This window comes from Castor canadensis, chromosome 9 (genome assembly GCF_047511655.1).
Source record: "Castor canadensis chromosome 9, mCasCan1.hap1v2, whole genome shotgun sequence".
Lineage (NCBI taxonomy): Eukaryota > Metazoa > Chordata > Mammalia > Rodentia > Castoridae > Castor > Castor canadensis.
In genome coordinates this window covers 90,584,974-90,607,758 of record NC_133394.1, presented here as the reverse complement: position 1 = coordinate 90,607,758, position 22,785 = coordinate 90,584,974, and the positions used below count along the sequence as shown (strand labels likewise).

The 22,785-nt window shown below is 40.8% G+C and overlaps 1 protein-coding gene across 2 annotated transcripts in view; it reads left to right on the top strand.

Moving 5' to 3' along the window:
• The first annotated feature begins 1,087 nt into the window (after nucleotides 1–1,087).
• The window catches only part of Fras1 (Fraser extracellular matrix complex subunit 1), a 424,489-nt gene continuing 402,791 nt past the window's right edge, over nucleotides 1,088–22,785 (top strand). Inside the window, exons 1-2 of one of the 2 annotated variants that reach the window (XM_074041924.1) lie at nucleotides 1,088–1,217; nucleotides 8,899–8,930. In XM_074041924.1, the coding sequence (XP_073898025.1) occupies nucleotides 1,142–1,217; nucleotides 8,899–8,930 (108 nt within the window). In that variant the 5' untranslated portion in view covers nucleotides 1,088–1,141. The remainder of the gene's footprint in view (nucleotides 1,218–8,898; nucleotides 8,931–22,785) is intronic. The other variant, XM_074041925.1, reaches the window with a different exon arrangement.

The following is a 22,785-nucleotide window of genomic DNA, read 5'->3' as shown; positions in this document are numbered from 1 at the left end:
CCAGACAAAGCCAATCTGAACTCCAGCAGAATGAATAAGGGGATCAGGTTGCTCTCTCGGCTTACCCTCACCCCTTCCCGGCTTCTCCTCTTCCCCACGTGACTCTCTGGAATCTTTCCAAAGCTCTGAGTCCCTGGGTCCTTTTTCACACTAAGCAAAGGAGAGAGGAAGGAGGCGAGGAAGGCGGAGCGTGTGTCCTTTAAATGCGGGCATCCAGACGGGGACATATTTTGTGCGTTTCCGGACTCTTTTCGCCCGGATAGCATTGAGTTCGGGGGGTCTTTTCCAGCTTCTCTCTCTTCCTCTGTGCATGTAAAATGATGGCTCCTCCTCCACTCCAGTGATCGTACCTCCACCCTGCAGAGCAGCTCCGGGTGTGCGGTGCGGAGGTGGGTGTCGGTGTGGAGCGAGCCGCGCCCCCGCAGCTCTCCTTTGCCAGGCGAGGGGCGGGGGCGAGAAAGTAGCAGCGACGTCGCCCGCGCAGGCCGAGTCCTCCTCCCGAGCTTCCGCGCAGTCTGCTGCAGGAGCGCAGCCGGGGCGGCACCGCGCGGCTGCAGCGCAAGCGAGTGCGGAGCTCCCCACCGCGCCGCACAAAGTTTCCAGCCAGCCACCCCGGGCGCCTGAGCTCCGCTGGGCGCGAGGGGGCCCGGCTAAGAAGTGGCTGTGCTGGATCTTTCGTTGTTCCCGGCGACCCCCGCTGGAGAGTGTCAAGCGAACTTAAAAAAGCTTCTGGAGACGAACCTACACCAGGATCTCCCCAGTAGGGGACCCAGGAGCAGACCGGTCTGGCCCCGGGGAATGCCGCGAACTCCAATCCGCCGGTGACCCGCAACTTTCCGACTGGACTTTGCGGCGGAGAGCTGAGCTGTGCCTCTTCTCCCTCTCCCAGGCTCCACTTTGTGCCCTGCATTGCCGGAGAGCTGTGTGAGCTCCGCGCGAGTGCGTCGAATCCCCCGCCAGACCCGGCGCCCGAGGACTTCTGTGAGTGTCGCCCTCCACCCATCCATCTCCTCGTTTCTCCCGGTAACAGCCCCGCTGGTTTCCACCCTCTGTGTGTCCCGGGTCGCGGCACCGAGCCAGCGGTTTGGACGAGATCCGGTTCTTGGATGCTGCAGGCTCCAGCGAGGGAGCCTTGGCGGCGATGGGTGTCCTCAAAGTATGGCTCGGGGTGGCCTTAGCGCTGGCGGAATTTGCAGTATTACCTCATCATTGCGAAGGTAAATGTGTGTGTGTGTGTGTGTGTGTGTGTGTGTCCGTGCAGTTTAAAATGCTCAGAGGGTTTTATGGTATTCTGGGTCGGGTGGAAGTTTCTGGGGTTTTTTTTTGTTGCTTTGGGGGGCTGGGTGGGAGTGGACTTTTTTTGAAACGATTCCCCCTCCCGATTGTTTTGCATTCAGGTCACAACCCTCCCCAGGACCTCCCTCTCTGCCTTAAGTGCGGTTGGGTGGGTGGGCGGCCGTTTAAGGTGGCCTCTCAGAAATTGGATTCTTTTCCTTCCCATTCCTTCCCTGCCCCTGAAGGAGAAGCAACTACCTGGAGCGTAGGTGAGGAGTGAGCAATTGCTCTTACCTCTGTGAAAATACTTCTATGAAACATAAAACCCTCCACCTTAAAGCTCCATCATTCTCCCGCCTTCCTCGTCCCAGTAAGTCTCCCCCTAAAGTCCACTTAAGATTTTATAACTAGCTGGTCAGAGCGTGTTCTGGACGTAGGCAATAAAATTGCACTGAATCTTCTCACTACCGAGAGGCTCGAGCCTGCCTGCTTCCCCAGAAGAAAACCTGGTTAATAAGAGTTTAGGTTCTTTCTCTTACTTCGCCCGTCGCCTTCCAGTTTTCCTCCGAGGCTCCAAACTACCAGGAAAACCCGGGAGCTGGGCAAGAGAAAGGAGGCTGAGTTGTCGCCATGATTTCAAACGCGATCCAAGCTCAATCAAATAAATGAATGAGTAAATCAAGAGTTTGGGATGTCGTGGGGTGCCGGACCTGGAGACGAGAGGTGCTGTGGCTCCCACCTGCTTGGTGGAACGGAGGAAGTGGCCCAGTTAGCGCGTAAGGAGGAGGAGGGAGCCGGTTGACTGGGAGGAAAACAGCTTAATCCACGGCGCTGGGCTCTGGCTTTCTCTCCCCGCTCCATTCATTATTCATCCAGCTGCGGGAAGAAGAGTTCACCTGCCCAGTTACAAATCAGAGCCGTAGCTGCGCGGGCAGAGTGGGTCGCCTCTCGCTGGCGCTGGGCAGGGGTGGCTTCCCGGGTGCAGAGCCGGGGCGCGGGACTGGAGGTGGCTGGGAAGTAGCCGGATGACAAAGCCCTGTCTCGAGTCCACTTCCAGTCACAGTAGTGGCACCTTTTCTTTACTAGCTTCCAAAAAGAAAGTGGCTTGGCCTTGGAAAACCACCCACAGCAGTGGGGACTTTCCCCACTGGTTAAGATGCTACCTTACCGCTCCCTCCGGGGAAGTATGTCGAGTGGGTACCAGCCCCGGGAAAAGCACGCCTGGGGCCTTTGCACAACCTGTAGAAATATATATTGTATATATGCATATGTGTGCATACTTAAAAAACACTTACAAGGTTTAATTATAATAACTAACCAGATGGAAGTCAGCCCAGGTCACCAAAACCTCAACTTCGGACTTAGAAAAATTACATTTTCACTTGGTGGCAGTTTTCTTATTTAGAATCATATACTAGCAGTATGAAAACGTGCAGCCACTCCTGGATTGCTCAGCAGGGGGCAGTTAACATGATGCAGTTTCTCTGAATCAAATCTCTTGAAACAACAAAAGCCATTATTATGAAGAGCCTGCAGGGTGCTCTTTGACCGTTTGGTCAATACAGCTGGCAAAGTTTAAGTATGTAGTTTGGCGGGGGGTGGGTGTTGCTGTGATTTCTTTTCTAGGATTCTGTGGAAACTTTCCATTTAATTCCACCCCACCTCCAGAGTATTCTAGTCAGTTCACAAAGTGGATTGCTAGAGTGATAGAAGTTTGAGTTTCTGCTCAAGTCCTAATGATGCTTATCTGATAATGAATTCAGACCTTTACTGAACACATATTTGCCTGACACTATGCTAGGCACTTTACATACTTTATCTCATTTGATTTGTTTATACGATAGTCCCACAGACAAAAATGTCAGCTGTTATCTGATAAGACCTTTGGTTTGGTTCTGTCACAGTTTTATTTTTCTTTTAAAGCTAAGAGACTGAGATCAAAGATGGAAAGTGTATGCATCTTAGAGTTTTCCTCGAGTTTTAATTATTAACCTAGGGAATGATTTTTTAAATAAAACTCTTGATGGGATATACCCTGACAGGAAGAATTTGTCGTTTTCCTCTTTGTGTCACACATGCTTCTGGCACTCCAGTTAATACTTCCACAATTAGACTTGATATGGGTGCACCCTTCTTCAGGAGGCTGCATGCTTGCTGGGTGGCTCCTACTTCCTTCTGTATCTCCAGCTCAGCTCCTAGCACAGTGAACACTCAAGAAAAAGCGAGTGTAACCATGTCACGTTCTTTTGAATTAAGCTTAACGAATAGACCAGTCTCTATGATTAGCTGACTGACCTTGAATGAACCTCCTAACTTCTTTTGGCTGTAGTGCTGTCATTTACTAAATGTAGAAGCAAACTAGGAGATAGTTCGAAAATACATTTGCTAATTCTAAAGCTTAGAAAAGGGCTGGAGGTGTGCTTCCCTAGCAAACCCAAGGCCCTGAGTTCAAACCCTAATGCCACACACACAAAAAAAGAAAGATCAGGGGCAGAGGTTATACCTGTGATGGAACGCTTGCTTTGTATGCAGGAGGCCTTGGGTTTGATTCCCAGTAGAGCTAGGGGATTTGCTGTCTTATTTGTGATCAATTGCAGCTTTTAGGTTCTAAATTCTATTTTAATTATCACATGAAAAATGAAGTTTATAGGCAAATTGTTAATAGTGTTATTTTATATTGCCTCAAATTGCTAAACTGATAAACTACTATCATTGAGGAGTTAATAAAATCAAGAAGTCACAGGGAAACTTCTAATATGGCTGTTTGCTGAATCAGAGAAACTCTGTGATGGCATTTTCTAGAGACACTCACCTTGAATTGTGTTGACATGTGGAAATCCTGTGGGGTGACATTAGACAGAGAGCTGGCTTGGGGTAGAGAAAGACGATTGGGTTGGAGGCTCAGAGAACTGAGCTCCAATCAATGCCTCATCAGCCCCCGTGATTGGAGCCGCTTCTACAATCTCCCAGGCATTTCCTATAAAGACCATTAACAGATTACCTGGAAAGGATCAAGGATAGATCACGTGTTTTATTTACAGGTGTATCACCATTTTTTGGTTCTGCTTTTGGCTGGAGAGTCCCTTTGGCAAGGTACTCAATGCTTAAAACTCAATATTTGGGAAGACATTCCAAGCAAAATGGCCTCTCTCTAGCTTTTACTGTATGGATCATGCTCTGTCATTCTTTGTGTCATGCTGTATCTGGTGGGAGATACAGACATCAAAACAAACAAACCAAACAGCCAACCAAGAAAACCGTAGGTGGTACTTGCCCCCCAAAGAATTTGCACACCCTGAAATTGTTACTATCAGTAAAATAGCAGTAGAGATATAAAAAACATTTGGTCCTTCTTGGGTTTTCCAATATGGAAATTTTACTGCTTCCAGATGATTGATAGTGTTTCAAACTTTGCAGCTTTTGTAACTACCTGCTGGTTGAAATAAAGAGGTGATATATTGTCACAAGTTCTTGTTTCTAATGTATTGTATTTCCATTGCCCTCGGGGGAGTAGATTCTGCATATTACCTTCTCTGTAGCCATTCTTTAGTGAGGACACAGCCATCTATATTCATTGTTATGGACCTGGGTGGTAGTATCACTCAATTTTACTCAGACACAAGTAGTCATAAAATACTCTCCACCACATGGCTCAGAAGAGGGGCGGGGTGGGGGGGGATACCACCACACGGCATAGTCGGAGCCTCATGCCAAATCTTACAATAGTTCAAAAACAGTTGGCCCATTTTCATTTTAACTACTCTATTAATTGATCTGAATCCTACTTGACAGTAATCAGGACATGAACTGCCCTGACAATCCAGAAATGATTCCATTTTATCTGTTCCCCAGTGTACACAGCCATATGCTGAATTATAACACAACATAAAGCTTGAACATTTAAATGCCAACTTGTGGCTGCTTGTTCCTAATGACTCATATTTTTGTGATACCCTGCTCTCCAAATCTCTTCATGTCTTAATGGTTGCTATCGGCCACTATTTCTTTCAACTAATGGGTCTGACATTTTGTGACTCTTGCGTTTAACCTTCTTAATTCACTCAGTTTATCAGTTAACCATTTCTATAGTGATAGTTTTAGGGTGTAAGTAGTGATACAAATTACATCTCAAAATTTCCCTGAAAATATTAAATTTTTTATAGGTGTCCCATGAAGGAGTGTATTATGACATGCAAAAGGGCCTCAAAACAGACATTTATTTCCTTAAATTTTATACAGTAACATTTTGCCTATGTGACCTGCAAGAAATGAGCCAACCACAACCACTACCCTGCAGTGTAGAACTTAAATTCCTTGGCATCCCTGTCATATTCCATGTCCCCAAACTGGCAATGTTCTTGGTTTGAGAACTCTAGCTCTTCTTGCCTCCTATTTTCCCTCAGTTTTCCTTAGAAGAAAGCCTGCCTCTCCTTCTAGGTCTTTACCCTCTGTCAGGATTCACCCTGAGCTGGAGTTTCCTTTAAAGTTCAACTAAAGCCAGAGATGCAAATGTTAGAGTGACCGCCAATCATTCTAGTACTCCTTAAGAAAAACACAAAGATGAGTGGAGGAGTAACTTTGTTTTCCATATCTCCTGACTTGATGGATTAGCGAAAAAGCCTCTCTGCCCTAGTTTTGAACCAGGAGCTGCATCCAGTGTCAACAAACCTCCCAACATCACCTGCCAATGGACAAACAACTTGCCATAGTGTAGGAGAAATGTGCTTGCTCTGGACAACTGCATCTGGCTTTGGGTGCTGATAAGTGTTTGATAGAACTGGCCATCACGCTGGAATGCTTTATTTTCTCCAGAGAGTAGAAATGATGTTTTGGAAACTGTTGATGGAGACTCATTCATGTATCTGCCTTCCAGGTAGAACTGCTCTGTTTTAGGAAAGCCCTCAGAGGGCAAAGCTTATTTCGTTTGGAATTGTACATCATAGAACAACCAATATTGAGTTATTTCCTTTCCCTAATGATGATAGAACTTACCAGCAGCTACACACTGTTTGACCTGGGTGTATAGCTGATGTTTGCCTTAACCAAGAATGAATGTGGTACCCTTCTCAATGCTGCTTCATGTTTTCATGTGGCAGTGAGTTTGTAAGGTCAGTCTAAACTTCCAAACCCCATCCACCTTACTGGAGATAGAACCTAAGACCTTTTGCATGCAAGGCAAGCACTCTACTGCTTGAGCCATGCCATCAGCCATCAAATAGTTTTGATGTGGATTTTTGGTTACTTCTCAAGGCGCTTGATTTCTTTGAAAAGAAATTGACTTTGTGAGGTGACACTGTTAAGAAGAGAAATAAAATTACATTCACATGCTCCATAATTATGTTTTGGTCAACAAACAGGTACATTGGTCACATAGATTACATTACTTAGTGATGTCGCAGTGTTTTAGGGTGTGTCATTGTACTGTATGACATTTGCAGTAACCATTTACCAATGCATTTCTCAGAAAGTATTGCCATTGTTACACAACACATGACTATATAGAGGATAGTCTTATTCTAAAGGGTAAAATATTGTGTATTTTCTTCTAAAAGATAATTTTCTTAATTTATTCTAAAGGTTATATAAACTTGAACACATGTTGTACATGATAAATACATCCAATTTTATTTGTCAATTAAAAAAACTAATATGTGACTTTTATGATTTAGCCATTGAAATATTGAGGGTCTAAAAAATTAAATTTTGTTAAATTGTATCTAAGCAATGATCTTTATTGTAATTTTTTAAACATCAGAAGAAAGTAAATTTCCACTTACATAATTTAATGGTGAATTGTTATATATTTCTTTGAGATATATATGATTATTTTATACCTATACATGCATATTTCCTTTCTTATAGCATACTGCAAACTCAAATACCATCTTAGAAACAAAATTTCTTAAGGAAAAATAAGTCAATGAAGAACAATTTCCCCACCCCAGTTTTGTCTCAAGTTTTTCTTATTTTAATTTCAAGAACATAAAAGACATTTCAGTAAATTTGCCCACAGAGATCTTTGATTCCAACACATGTGGAAATAGTGAAGTCACTTTCTTTAATGATTGTTCATATTTTCATTATTGATAGGAATGGTAGTCCAGTCCATTCCTGGGAAATTAATGTTTTCAAGACTTTCTAATAACATGTTAGAGACAAGCACTGTAGTAAATATGTCCTTCCCTCTTTGGAATCAATGGTGGCAGTTTGTCAAAATGTGCTTGCTTCTGCCTTGGTATGTCTGTGCTGTTCTAGTCTGTTTTGTACACTCAGTGTTTTGAAGGAATAGCTGGTGGCCTGCTGCAGTTATTTTCAGATGAAATCAGCACCTGTTGTGCTGCTGAAAAATGAGTATGTTTGAGAATGTTTGGATATATTTTAAAATTAGGATTCCAATTTTACATTGTTTTCAAATGTAACATTTGAAGAGTTACTTTATGATATGCTAGTTATTCAGAATATATAAGCTGGCCCAGTCAAATTCAGCCCTCTTCCATTTAGAATCAAATCATCTGTTTTTTTTTTCATTTGGTGCCTAATGACTGGAAAATATAAAGATGTATCAGTCCATAAGCAACCCATTAGGAAAAAAAATGAAGTGAAAAGAATTTTGGAGGTCAGGAGCTCAATAGAAGAGTTATTTTCAAGTAACTGCCATCTATACTGCTGTCTGTTAAAGTGTCTTAACCTCCCCAAAGAGGAACATACTGTATTAAAGGCATGAATAGGTATTTTGTCCTCTTTTCATATGTATAGTGTATGGATATATATATATAATATAAACTTATAAATATGTATATAAATAGATAGATAGATAGACAGATAGATAGATGTATATGTAGCATTTCCACAACCTTAGCAAGAATGCCACAAGAATATTCAGGTGTTGTGGCACATGCCTATAATTTCAGCACTCTGGAGGAAGATCTTGAGTTGGGGGCTAGCCTGAACTACATAGAAGACCCTGTTTTACAAATATCAAGATAAATAAATAAGTAAATAAAAAAAAAGAGAATGCCACAAGGAACTATACAAGAATGAATTCACAAGGAAATGATTCAGGCATAAAGTGCTATGAACTCAAAGGGAGATGAACATAATTCTGTGGGCTGGAAAAGTTTCATGAAGGAGATGGGATCAAGTTCACCGGCCTTGGATGGACCAACCTACATGTCCTATAGGAAAGGAAAATGCACCAAAGTGTTGAGACTTTAAAGTTTATCATGGGGGTCCTAAGGTGGCCTCCTGGGTTGTACCGGAGAGTTTATGTGAGCAAAGCATGGAAGAGAAGCTTGGCTAAGTAGACATAGACTGGATTATGGAGGCTTTCTTGACTTATCACAAAGGATGATAACACCGTATTTATAGTGTGCCATTATAAATATGTTTATTTTAAAATCCAAGTAACAAGTTTTAACGATGCATCCCTTCATGTGTGTCCAGGAACTGTTGTTTTGGTGGATGGGGTTATTTCCCCAGGGGAAGGATGATCAGGCTTTGAAGGTTTGGGAAAAGCAGTTTGCTGATTAGGATGCCAGTAGATGCAGCTTTGGCAGGACCTGTGGGGCAGTGCCTGTTGGTTCATTATGTATCCCTTTTAATTCTTGTTTTGTTTTCCCACAGGTGCTTGTGTCTATCAGGGCTCCTTGCTGGCGGTAGGTCACTCTTAATATATTTCTTTTGAATGTAAAATTCTTGATTGAAGTTATTGAGGGAGTGAGGTGATCCTATCGTTGGAAAATATATTTGTTTTTCTTCACAGTTTGAGGATTATCCCTCATCCTGGCCCCACCAGGCTCAATTACTTAATATCTTTTCTAGAGCAAATTACTTCCATTTAGATACTCAGGTATTGGAAGAGAAGTTCAAGTCCAACCCCTCCCCCCATTTGCATTCTGTGGAAGTCCTTTTGTTCTTTCAGTCACAGAGAAAATGAGCTCCCCTCTTCTTGTCAGATATAAACTTGGGCACAATTTCTTTATATTCCTGGTGCATTTGCTTCCTCCTTGGATCCCCGCTCAAAAAAAGTACAATTATTGAATTCAGGAGAAGACGGAAGATTGCTGATTGTTGCTTTGAATTATAAACTTAAGTTTTTGGTGACCAACAAACAATTAACATTTTTATCTCTGACCCTTTGCCATATGGGATAGAATTGATTTTGAATTTAATGCCACAGTGACTTGGGGGAAAAGCTGATGCAAGTCTCATGCATTTCTTTTCATTAATAATGTACTGTGGTGCATAGCAGCGTGTTAAGGCCTTATTGAAAAGACTGTCTACACTCCATCAACTCTAATAAATGGTGTGACAAGTCCTTCACCACTTTTTTATTTTGGTTTAATAAATGTTATAATAAAACAGAAGTGAGGTGGTTTGAAAGGATTTACTCATTTACATCCCAACCTGCTATTGACATTTGTGCTATTAATAAGTCATCTTGGATTATCCCTGTGGTGTTAAATAGATGAGGAACGTGAAGTATCCAAGAGTCTAGATAATTATAGATATTCACAGGAAAATTCTTAAATCTGATCTTCATATATTTTAGTTACTGCTCTGGAGATTTACATATCTTTCCTCCTTGATATTTTTCCACTAAAGAAAGAGGAAAAAGCCATTTTCCTCCCCTTTCTCATTTCATGCCCTCCAAAGCAAACTTTTCTTTCTGTTTATTTTAATATCTTTTAGCAATCATTTTAAAATTAAAGTTCTCTAAGGTATATCGTCAGTTTTGAAGAATAATAGTAGCTATTATAGATAAGTCGGTCGGCTATGTTAACGTAAAGAGAATTGGTCATTGTATAGAGTGCATTGTAAGTGTTCACATATTTTCCATAGCGATAGACTCAACTCATACTTGGACCAGTAAAGTAGGCAGGCCACATATTATTTTGTGAAGAGCCAAGAATGAGAAATAGACGAAAGGATTTGCAAAATAAAGGTCACTGACCACTGAGGGGTAGACCAGAACAAGATGATCTGTCTTCTTTCTGTTGTTGCACCTATATCTGAAGGAAAGTAGCTAGGCCGTCTTCTCTGCTTAACTTTGTCATGTGTTCTTGTGCATTTGGATGTGTGAGCATCAAGTGACAGAAAGCTCAGTGGGACCAAGTTGAGAGTTACTCTAGCCAAGTTGCATTTAGTGGAGGACCTTGCTTTCCTCTGTACCAGGCTGATCGGAGGGCGCATAGCTGCCCATACCTAGTGGGGTAGGTTTTTCTATACCAGCATACTCCTGAACCCTCCAGGTGACTTCTGTGCTTACTAAGACTCTGTTACCTTGGTTCCTAACTCTTTTCAAGCCTGAGATAGTTAGTATTATACTTATGCAATTCAATTAGTTAGATAATACACTTATTACAATAACAAAGATTATTATTATTATTTTTTAAATTTTTATTTTATTCATATATGCATACAATGTTTGGGTCATTTCTTCATTTTTTCCCCCTTCTCCCCACCCCCTCCCTTACCCCGCTTTACTTCCCCTTACCCCTCTCTACCCAGCGGAAACTATTTTGCCCTTATCTCTAATTTTGAATAACAAAGATTATTACCAAATATTTGTTTATTGAGTGACTATAGACTTGCTATTCTAGGTACTGAAATGCATCAGCAAATAGATAAAATCCCTGCCCTCCTAAAGCTAGAATTCTTTTCTTTTTTCTTTTTTTGGGTGGGACTGGTGTTTGAACTCAGGGTTTTGTGCTTGCAAAGCACCCCCATTCTGTTTTACTCTGGCTATTTTGGATATTGGGATCTCATGAACTGTTTGCCTCCATCTGAGATCCTCCCAATCATAGCCTCCCAAGTGGCTAGGATTATGGGTATGAGCCACCAGCTCCCAACATGAAACTAGATATATAATGAGTAAAATATATGGAATATCATCAGGTAGGCATGCTACCAAAAAAATAGAAACAGATGGGCACCAGTGGTTCATCCCTGTAATCCTAGCTACTCAGGAGGCAGAGAGCAGGAAGATTGAGGTTTGAAGCCATCCTGGTCAAATAGTTTGCAAGACTATCTCAAAACAACCCAACACAAAACAGAGTGGTAGAGTCGCTCAAGTGGTAGGATGCTTGCAATGTGAGGCCCTAGGTTCAAACCCCAGTATTGCCAAAATGAATGAATAAATAAGTAAATAAAAAGCTCCCCAAACCAATGTGGGCATGGGAGGACAGAAAAGACTCAATAAGGGGCAAGTGGCTACTTTAAGTAGGTCCACAAGGAAGGCTAAACCAAGAAGGAGACATCTAACTGAATAAAGAGGAAGAGGAAATTCTAAGCCAGCCCTGTGGATCTCCAGGGAAAGAGAATTCCAGAGAGGGGGAACAGCAGGAGGTTAAAGTCTGAAGCAAGAGCTCCCTTGGCATTTGAGGAGGGCCTGGAGTAGATGACTGAGGGACAAAGTGGCAGGAGAGGAGGTCAGAGGGGATAACAGGGGACCAAACAATTCGAGCCTCCAACAGGCATTAGCTTTTCCGTTCCATAAGGTGGGTGAGCCTTTGGAAGTGCTAGAGAGGAGGGATGACAAAGTCTGACTTATCGTTTAATTAAACTGCTGAAATGGGAATATAAAAAATAGCATTCTTGTTTCTAGGGAAACTGTGTTGAATACTTTAAAAAGACTCCATAGAGGTGAGTCACTAAAAAATTGCTGTCAAATTAAGTGTGGGAGAAAAAGTTATAAAGGACTGGGGAAAACTTGAAAATCTAGAGAGAGCCTGCTTTTATATTTATTTGTAACCATTTTTATTCTTAGGACATTTAAATTGGAAATGAGGTTGGGGTGTAATTCAGTGGTGGGGGGTTTACCTGACATGTGTGAGGCCCTGAGTTAAATCCTCAGCACCCTCACACACACAGGAAAAGAAGTAGGAACTGGTAATGTCTTGGGGACAAAGTTAATTGCATAGCTTACTGTTGCTCTCTCTCCACATGGCCTAGTACTGAAGGGCATTGCACCTACATCAGTGAAATTGAAGAATGAATGTGTATTTATATATTTTGGATTGAAACAAAGAATTTGAGAACATTAAATTATACTATTGTAGGATTTCCTGATTAAGCAGCTCTTTGGGTGAGAGGGCTTGTGTTGCAGAAGGTGCTACACTCAAGAGTTGGCTCTAAACATGGCGGCTTAATATTCTTGTTGTAATTCTACCTACATGCTCACCATTTTACAGCTAGAAGTAAACTCAGAGATGATATAGTCCAAGTTCCCCATTCTATGGCCTAAGAAACTGGGGTGAGGATGTGAAGCTCTTGAGATTCATGTCCCTTGTCAGTTGAGTGACCAGAAGTATGTGTGTGGGGGGGTGTGGTCAGCTTGAAAATGGTAATCATCAGCTTTACCCAGAGGAATTCCATGACATCAGTCAAGTGAGAGCGTGGATTTAGGTGCTCGTTGCACTCTCAGCCTGTCTTGTGAAGACACCTCTCACTGATGCCTTTTCAGGCTCCTCACTTGTTGCTCAGAGAGCTGCCAAAGAGTGGAGCATTCATGGCCCTGGCAGTCTCAATACCTGGTTTAGAGTCCACTTCCTCTGCTGCAAACCAGCTCTGTGACCTAGGGCACATATAGCTTTCTGGAACCTCATGGCCCACTATGTGAAATTGGGACAAATAAAGCCTCTCCTGAAGGGTTTTTATGGAATAAAGGGGACAATGTGGGGAATACATACAGGGGGCGATACCTGATATATGCTTTTTTGCCATAACAAATTCTTCTTTACCAACCCAGAAGAACAAGAGGAGGGGACATTTACTAGTATTTAATACTCTCACCAATCCTAGGAAATAAGTGTTGTCTTTGCAGATAAGGAAGCTGAGGCTCAGAAAGTATAAATTATCTGTCCAAAGTCACACAACTAGTAAGTGCTAGAGGAAGAGACAGTTCAAGCTTGGTTCTGACTCCAAAGTTATTTCCTGGAGCATTCTGCTTCTCACAGCCAAGCTAGCATGCTGTTGTCTCTGAATACAGCAAGCTTACTTCACCCCCCTCCCCCAACTGCACCTGGTATGCAGTTGTCTCTGCCAGTCTCTGTCCCTCACCTTCTGCAAAAGCCAGCTGTCCCTGGTTAACCCTTTCCCATTAAGCTGAGACCATCCAGCACCAGTGCATCAAATTCACCACACAATGGAAGAAGTATTTTTAATTTTAACAAGTATGTGGTACTACTTATATTATGTGTGTGTGAACATTCATGCACATATGTGTGTATTTTCCCCTCCATGGGTTGTGCTTTCCGACATTTGGTAGCTGTGTGGACTTGCGGTGACTTTTTGGGATGATATGGTTGTAAGCCACTTGTAGCTATCTCTCAGTTAGATACTGACTTCGGCTGTCTCCCTTTTCCTTTCATTAATACTGTCTTCCCTGTTTTTTACTTCTTTGTATTTGTCAGGTCAGAAATTGCCAGAAAGGATAAAAAGTACCATGAGAAACACCGAATACTCCCTTTTTGGGTGTATTTCTTAGCCAAAAATACTGATGCACTTTTAGACTCATAAGACTTTTGCCAAAGTCAGCTCCTGTAGAAGAAAGTGTGACCATCTTTGATCAGGAATCCATCAGAGGGAAACAGTTAATCTGCTTAACCGTGGTGGGGGTATCCAGTTTGAGGAGAAAAATGAACTTCCTATTCCCAAATTTCAACATACTTTCTGCTTTTTCCAACTACATGGAATAAAAAGCATTTAACTGCCCTTTTGCTTTGCATCACTACAAGCAAACACTTCTTTATTACATTCTTCCTGGAGGTGTATGGTTTGACCCTAACTTAAATTTTCCATCTGTAAAATGGAGATGAATTAGTTCCCTCACAGAATTGTTGGGGAGATGAACATGAAGCACTTAGCCCAGTGTTCAGGAAAAGTTAGCAGCTATTGTTGTTACAGAACAGTTATGATTGGCAGAGGTGAACAAAACCACTCTTCTTCCCCAGGTCAGAAGCCAAGGTGTTGGATTTTCTTCCTTGAGATACTTTTGCCAACAAAGTGACTCATGAAACACTATCTTTTAACAAATTCGAAGGAAAGTTTTTCCTGGAAAACACTACAAATGTGGAGTGTTTGCTATATATATAAGATAACAGAATAGAAAGATTCAAGCTCTGGAATTTAAATCTTGGTGCCACAACATGCCTGCTGTGTGGCCTCAGATACAGTGATGTCACAATTTTATGAGGAATGCAATCCCCACAGGATTAATATGAAGATTAGCTGAGAGCACAATTACAGACAAACTCAGGACTGAGCCTGGCAAGGAGCAGGTATTTACATCTAGATGAAAGCAAGATGTTGGAGTGGAAATGCCTGAGTGATGGAGGCCAGGAGATCTTGGTTCAGGTCCTGGCTCTGCAAATACTAGCTATGCAGCATGGAGCCAGTTGCCTGAATGAAATGAACTCTTACTTTCTAAATTTGTAATTAAGAGAGTTAGATTCAATCCTTTCCAAGATGGAGATGGAGATGGTCCCTGGCTGTGCCCTCCAGTGTGGTAGCCTCCTGTGGTTATTAGTACACTTGAGATGTGGCTAGTGACCTTGAGGAACTGAAGTTTAAATTTTGTTTAATTTCGATTAAAGTTTAATTTTTAATAGTCACCCATGGCTAGTGGCTACTAAATTGGACAGAGATGCCTTAGAAATTTTTAATTTTTTTTTGGCAGTACTGGGGTTTGAACTCAGGGCTTTGTGAGAGATTTTAGATTTTTAATGTACTCTAGTCCTTAAACCTGAAATATACCTTCGCAGATGGTTGTCATCTTGGATGCAAATTTACTGTAGCTTTTTTTTTTTTTTTTTTTTTTTTTAGCAACTGGGAGAAAGGTAGCAAGGAATTTGTTGTCATGCCTCTGTTTTCTGCTTGTTTATATAATTTGAACAGTTTTGAGGTAATCTGTATTACAGTACTACTCTGCTCAGATTGTTCAGTATATTTTCTTGAATAAAAGAAAGGGGTAGAGTTACAGCTGAACCATTCCTTACAGACCAATCTTACGTATTCCATTAACATTTTTCCAGAAATCTTTTTTAGTGTTTTGTCAAAATCTGGTGTGCCATGGGAGTGTCATCCACTACTTACATTGTTGCAGGAAAGAATTAAGCTCTGGATTGGTAGAATCAACATAGTAAAAATGTCGATACTCCCCAAAGTAATCTACATGTTTAATGCAATTCCCATCAAAATTCCAATGACATTCATTAAAGAGATTGAAAAATCTACTGCGAAATTTATATGGAAACACAAGAGGCCACGAATAGCCAAGGCAATACTCAGTCAAAAGAACAATGCAGGAGGTATCACAATACCTGACTTCAAACTATATTACAAAGCAATAACAATAAAAACAGCATGGTACTGGCACAAAAACAGACATGAAGACCAGTGGAACAGAATAGAGGATCCAGATATGAAGCCACACAACTATGAGCAACTTATCTTTGACAAAGGAGCTAAAAATATACGATGGAGAAATAGCAGCCTCTTCAACAAAAACTGCTGGGAAAACTGGTTAGCAGTCTGCAAAAAACTGAAACTAGATCCATGTATATCACCCTATACCAAGATTAACTCAAAATGGATCAAGGATCTTAATATCAGACCCCAAACTCTTAAGTTGATACAAGAAAGAGTAGGAAATACTCTGGAGTTAGTAGGTATAGGTAAAAACTTTCTCAATGAAACCCCAGCAGCACAGCAACTAAGAGATAGCATAGATAAATGGGACCTCATAAAACTAAAAAGCTTCTGTTCATCAAAAGAAATGGTCTCTAAACTGAAGAGAACACCCAAAGAGTGGGAGAAAATATTTGCCAATTATACATCAGACAAAGGACTGATAACCAGAATATACAGGGAACTTAAAAAACTAAATTCTCCCAAAACTAATGAACCAATAAAGAAATGGGCAGGTGAACTAAACAGAACTTTCTCAAAAGAAGAAATTCAAATGGCCAGAAAACACATGAAAAAATGCTCACCATCTCTAGCAATAAAGGAAATGCAAATTAAAATCATGCTGAGATTCCACCTCACCCCTGTTAGAATAGCCATCATCAGCAACACCACCAACAACAGGTGTTGGCGAGGATGCGGGGAAAAAGGAACCCTTTTACACTGTTGGTGGGAATGTAGACTAGTACAACCACTCTGGAAAAAAATTTGGAGGCTACTTAAAAAGATGGACATCGATCTACCATTTGATCCAGCAATACCACTCTTGGGGATATACCCAAAAGACTGTTACTCCAGAGGCACCTGCACATCCATGTTTATTGCGGCACTATTCACAATAGCCAAGTTATGGAAACAGCCAAGATGTCCCAGCACTGACGAATGGATTAAGAAAATGTGGTATCTATACACAATGGAATTTTATGCAGCCATGAAGAAGAACGAAATGTTATCATTCGCTGGTAAATGGATGGAATTGGAGAACATCATTCTGAGTGAGGTTAGCCTGGCTCAAAAGACCAAAAATCGTATGTTCTCCCTCATATGTGGACATTAGATCAAGGGCAAACACAACAAGGGGATTGGACTATGAGCACATGATAAAAGCTTTAGCACACAAGGGAGGGGTGAGGATAGGTAAGACACCTAAAAAACTAGCTAGCATTTGTTGCCCTTAATGCAGAGAAACTAAAGCAGATACCTTAAAGCAACTGAGGCCAATAGGAAAAGGGGACCAGGAACTAGAGAAAAGGTTAGATCAAAAAGAATTAACCTAGAAGGTAACACCCACACACAGGAAATCAATGTGAGTCAATGCCCTGTATAGCTATCCTTATCTCAACCAGCAAAACCCCTTGTTCCTTCCTATTATTGCTTATACTCTCTCTACAACAAAATTAGAGATAAGGGCAAAATAGTTTCTGCTGGGTATTGAGGGGGGGAGCGGGAGGGGGTGGAGTGGGTGGTAAGGGAGGGGGTGGGGGCAGGGGGGAGAAATGAACCAAGCCTTGTATGCACATATGAATAATAAAAGAAAAATGAAAAAAAAAAAAAAAAAAAAATAAAAGCTCCCCAGGTGATTCTAATGCAAAAAAAAAAAAAAAAAAAAAAAAGAATTAAGCTCTGGTTTAACCCAGAGGCCTTGTTTATTAGGGCCAAAGAAAGGTATGAAAGACCATTAGAACTCTTCAGTGTTTCAGTCTTTTTAAAAAATTGGTGTGCTGTGTTGTTCCTTTATTTTATATGAACCTATAACATGACAGATTAACCCATGTAGAAATTAAAATATATCTGAATTTCATTTGTGCTGGTATTCATCAACGTCATCAAGAGGGTTTATGGGAAGAGAAATGAAGAACGTTGGAAACCTTCCCTGTTACGTGCTCACAGTCCTCTAAACACCTAGTGAATCTGCTCAGTGGATGCTATTGAAACATCCCAGACTTTTCCACACTCGGCTTTCTATGGATGCATTCAGAGGAGAGGTAATACATTCACCCATTTAATTCCTTACCTTCTCTTAAGTGTATTGGGTAGTTTTCCAACACCTTTTTATTGGGCCTTATTGGCTACCACTGTTTTAAAAAGCCTCTGGTCCTTTTTCATTTATTTTTAAATTCTGAGCAGTATACTATATTTAAATGAGGAGGCCACTCTTCATTAAAATGTACTTTTTTTGTGGTTAAAACTTAACTTTTTGTAACACATCATTACTTGCTAGGTGCAGCCATAAATTTAGAGAGGTAGTGAGCTTCCTTTAACTAGAGGTGTTCAGGTTGAGACCAGACAAAGTCAGGAACAAGTGGTGGTGGCTTGGTCTTAGATGATCCCCAAGGGCCATTCTAATTTGGGTGCTCACATGTAGGTGGCAAGTGAGACCTGTGTGCTTCTGCCCAAGGCGCCGTAGCCAGTGTGAGAAAAGTCCCCTGACTTGAGTGTGTATCTCTTCTAAGGGGGCAGTTTGGTCCCTCTGGGTGCCAAGTAGTGAGAAGTGGCCAGTGAGTGCCTCAGAAGATTCTTTGCCCTTGCTGGGCATCATAATCAGATGTGCTAGTTTCTTATTTGGGAGTTTATATTTTCTTAGAATAACTGCATGAGAGGAATAATACAAGAGATTTTGTCCTTTCATTGATGAATAATCCATATGCATTTTCATTCTTATTCATATTCTTGTGGTAGGAACAGATGTTTTAAGTTAACAAACACATTTCTTATGCTTTGTTTGAATTTAGAAGATGCAGCTAAGCTTGGCAACCATCTTTATATGCTCAAACTGTGCTATACACGATACTATATTTCATTTTTTGGTTAGGCCATACATTCCCTCCATGTTTTATTTTATTAAGTTTGTGCCATTTTTGCTGCAAATTGCCTTACGACTTAATACCTCATTTTGTTTTTTCTCAGTTCTGTATGTATAACTACAAAATGTATACATATGCATGTTTATTTTTTATGCATAGTACATTTATATATGCATATGTATGCATGTATATATCCCCTAAAATAGAGCTGTCACTCATTTGTGACAATCTATGCTATTATTATAGTTTACTTTTTCAAGTCCTTCGCTTACTAAGAGAAAGATAATCTATGAATATCAAATGACAATTGAGTTAAGCCAATTTATGTTTTCTTGGAATTTGAATTATAAATGTCTAAGGAAAAGTTGGCTTTGAAAATATCATATGGATGGTATTTTGTTTCTGCAACAGGAGGGGACATTTAAATATAAAATTGGCACAAAATTACTTTATAAAAACCATTGTGCAGTTTTATGTGAAATAAGCATTTCGTTTCCAGTGTCCTCGTGAAGTTCTTTTAGCATTGAGCTTTTAGGCCCCCAGCATTTATAAACTGAATAAAAGAAGAAGTAGAGTAAGCTTTCACAGGAAGAAACAGTTTATTGTTATACCCAGAAGGTCCTTGAGTTTGAGCCATGACCTGTGAGTACTTTCCTGACAGCTCCTGAGATTGGTTATTTATTAAATTTATGTCATTCCTTTCCTCCAAAGGGAAATTAAGTGGGTGGAGGAGGGACCAGAGAGGGGACAGTGTCTGCACTGGAGAGCGGATTTCATTGTTCTCTGTATCTTACATTCTTGAAATGGTTTAGTAAATAGTGGGGAGAGAATTATTAACAGAATAGATATTCATTCTTTTTTGCATTTTCTGTGTTGACTTTCCCTAGAGGGAGCTTGGTCTAAGGGAGGAGAAATCAGAAACGGAAGGAACCTGACATTTGGGGCTAAGAAGGGAGCCCTCCCTTTGATTTTTGTTGTGGGTACCGGTAGTAATAGTGACTCAGCTGCACTCCAAAGACACCAGTCATCTTCCATGTGCTGGACTCTGTGACTGGATCTGTGGAGACAACCTGGATTAATAAGACTTGATTTGAGCCCCTGGGACATGAGGCAGCAGTCCCAAGCTGCCTACTCGACAACTCCTCTGCTGCCAGAGGCCTGATTTTTCATTTATTGTTCCCTCCTTTCTCACATGGCTTGTGGAAATCCTGGTTTTGAGCTCATTAGAAAGTTCATATTTGTCTGCTGGGGATTGGTTAAAACCCTGCTTGTGAGTACATGGGCCAATGAGATGTGTGTAGAAGTCAGCAAAGATTGTTGGATGTTTGAAAGCAGCCCCATAAGTAGCTTCTCCCTTCCTCTAGATCTGAACAAGTTGAGGAATAAAACAGAATAAATATAGAAGTCAAAAGTTTTCGAGATGTAACTCAGTGGTAGAGCCTTGCCTAGCATGTATGAGTCCCTGGGTTCCATCTCCAGCACCACAAAAATAAGTATATAAAATTTAAAACTGATCTTTTAATTTTTTTTAACCAATGAAGCTAAATTGGATGATATAACTTTAGTAATCCTAGTCAAATGGGTTGCCAATTCTAAACTGAAAATTGGGTAGACTTGGGCATTCACAGACAGATCTGATCGGGAAGTTTCTCCATGAAGAAGGGCTGTGCAGATAAAAATCACTTTTTGGAGAAGCAAAGGAACACTTACAGTTTTGGTTGACAGCTTTTCTCCACAGAAGAGGAAGGACGGCATATTGTCCTAAGCATACCTACTCATTCTTTTAAAATTACCTGTTAGGTAAGTCTTGCCACTTTCCTAGGGGTAAGAAAGGCTTGGAGTTATGTGGTGCTGCCTTTTTCACAGAAAGGACCCCTCAAAAGTGGGAAAAAAAGAACTTTCCATTAATGGGAGATTCTGAAGTTTTACTTTTGAACATTGACACATGAAGAGGTGATGTCTGGAGCTGTTGTAACCATTTTGCAATGATCAGAACACCCAGCCAACACACTGGTTGCTAGAGGAGAAAGATGGAAGAGTTTGATTTCTCAAGAAGTTGTACTATTGATCTTGTTAACCTAACCAGCAGAGAAACTGAGCTTGCTGGGGAATTCTTGTATGAGCTAATAAATTCTCTCACTGTTCAAGCCAATATAACTTGGCCTTTATGTTTCTGCAGCAGTTGTTCACATAATGTACACCATCCAAAGCACTTTGGGGTGTCAGTAGAGGGGATTCTAGCAGCATGGTGGAAGGCTGAGCTCCTAGTACTGTTTGACCTTGGACGAGTTACTTCCCTCATCTTTAGAATGGAGCAAACAGTTGTACCTACGTTACAGAGCTGTTGCAAGGATAAACAAGAGGATGCATGAAAGTATGTGGGGTACAGAAAATGTGTGCTAACTAACTGAGAAAACTTTTATTCGGAAGGAAACCTCTTTTGATCTTGGCCTTGAAATACAAGTCGGTTTAGACTTGGAGATGTGAGGGAAAGGCTTTTCAGATAGATAATCAGTATGAGTACAAGTTTAAGTGCAAGGGATGTCCGGTTTGGTTGACATGTGAAAAGTGATGGGGATAAAATACTGAGATGAGATTTTTCAACTCCAGCTTACACAGGGCTTGGAATTGCATTTGAATTCCATTCTGTAGGCAGTGGAGACATTTGAAATGGAAACCATTTGCGCTTTAATTCAGACTGTCCTGTAAACTGATGAGTGTGCTGTTGGGGGTGAGCTGTAGTAGCCCTGCCCTCTGCTGTGTCCCTTTCTCTTATTATTTTCACCAGGAACAGGTGTAGTCGTTCTGTAGCGTGTTGGAGAGAGTGTAGATGGCTCCATGCAACTGAGCAGCACTTTGAAAAGAGGTCAGTTTGCAGACATTTTCCAACACTGAGTCAGCATTGCTAAGTTCATTATCTGTTCCACAAAAGTGGGTTTGACATTATGTCAGGGGGATCTCCCTATTAACAGGCATTTATGCATTCTGTAATTTTTATTTTAATTTATTTTTTGTGGGCCTGGGGATTGAATTTAGGGCTTTTCACTTGCTAGGTCACTCCCTGCTAACCAGTCTTTTTGTTTCTTAACTTTGTTTTTCAATAAGACTTTGATTCTCTTACCTCCACCTCCCGAGTAGCTGGGATTTACAGGTGTTCGCCAGCATGCCTGGCTACTTGGTCCACACTGATGCCCCCAAGTGGCAGCATAATCTCTTCCCTCCTTCTTTAATCTAGTCCCTGCTATCATTTCTTCTCACAGTCAGCAAAGGTTAAATTATGTTTCGGACAGTATTAAGATAAAGTACATATTTGTGTTCAAATTTCTTTTTAAAGTGGAAGGCTGGTGATGTTATATAGACTACTGGAGAGGTTGAAATAAGTATATAATTGTTTGCTTCTAGGATCTTATCAGGTTTATCAATTCCTACAGCTAAAATGTAGACTCAGTGTTGGTAGAGGCTTTGAGGATAGTGGGGTCACCTGAAACCATGAGCTGCTAGGAAAGATTTTTAATAGCCTGAGAAGAATCAATTAAACAGCTGAAGAAAAAAAAGTGTCTTTTTTTTTTTTTACTCTGTTTCATCTATGATTAGGAAGAAAAATTGTCAATAATTGAAACCAGGAGATAAGTATAAAGTATAATAAAAGAAATATGAAGCCCCAAAGTGTGTGTGTTGCTGGGTTTTCACTCAAGCTTATTAAAGTCTTGATACTTAACTTAGTAAGGGAGATTGTGTCTTTAAAACTAGAAATTAATTTTTTAGTGCATTATTGTTAATAATTGTTAAAAGAAAACAATTAAAAAAGGTAAACAATAGTGCTCCAAACCACAAAATGCAGAATATCATCTTAATTTTTGAGGGATGAGAGCTTTCTTTATTTTTCTAGGTGAAAATGGCCATATTGTTTAGGTATTATATTGAAAGCAATACAGGCTTGTTCTGAAAGAAAAGAAACCCAACATAAACTATACAACAGAAGGGAAATTCCACAGGATAGGTACTATTAAATATTAGATGAATTTGTTGCAGAACTTTTTCAGTGTGTGTGTGCATGTGTGCATGCATGCAAATGTACTATGTGAATTCAAGAAAAAATAGGCCTCATAGTATGTATCCTGTTTGGTTGCCTCTTACTTTTTGGGATTGGGATTTGAACCCAGGACTTTGTGGTTATAAAGCAGGTGCTCTACTATTTGAACCACACTCAGTCCCTTTTGCTCTGGTTATTTTGGAGATG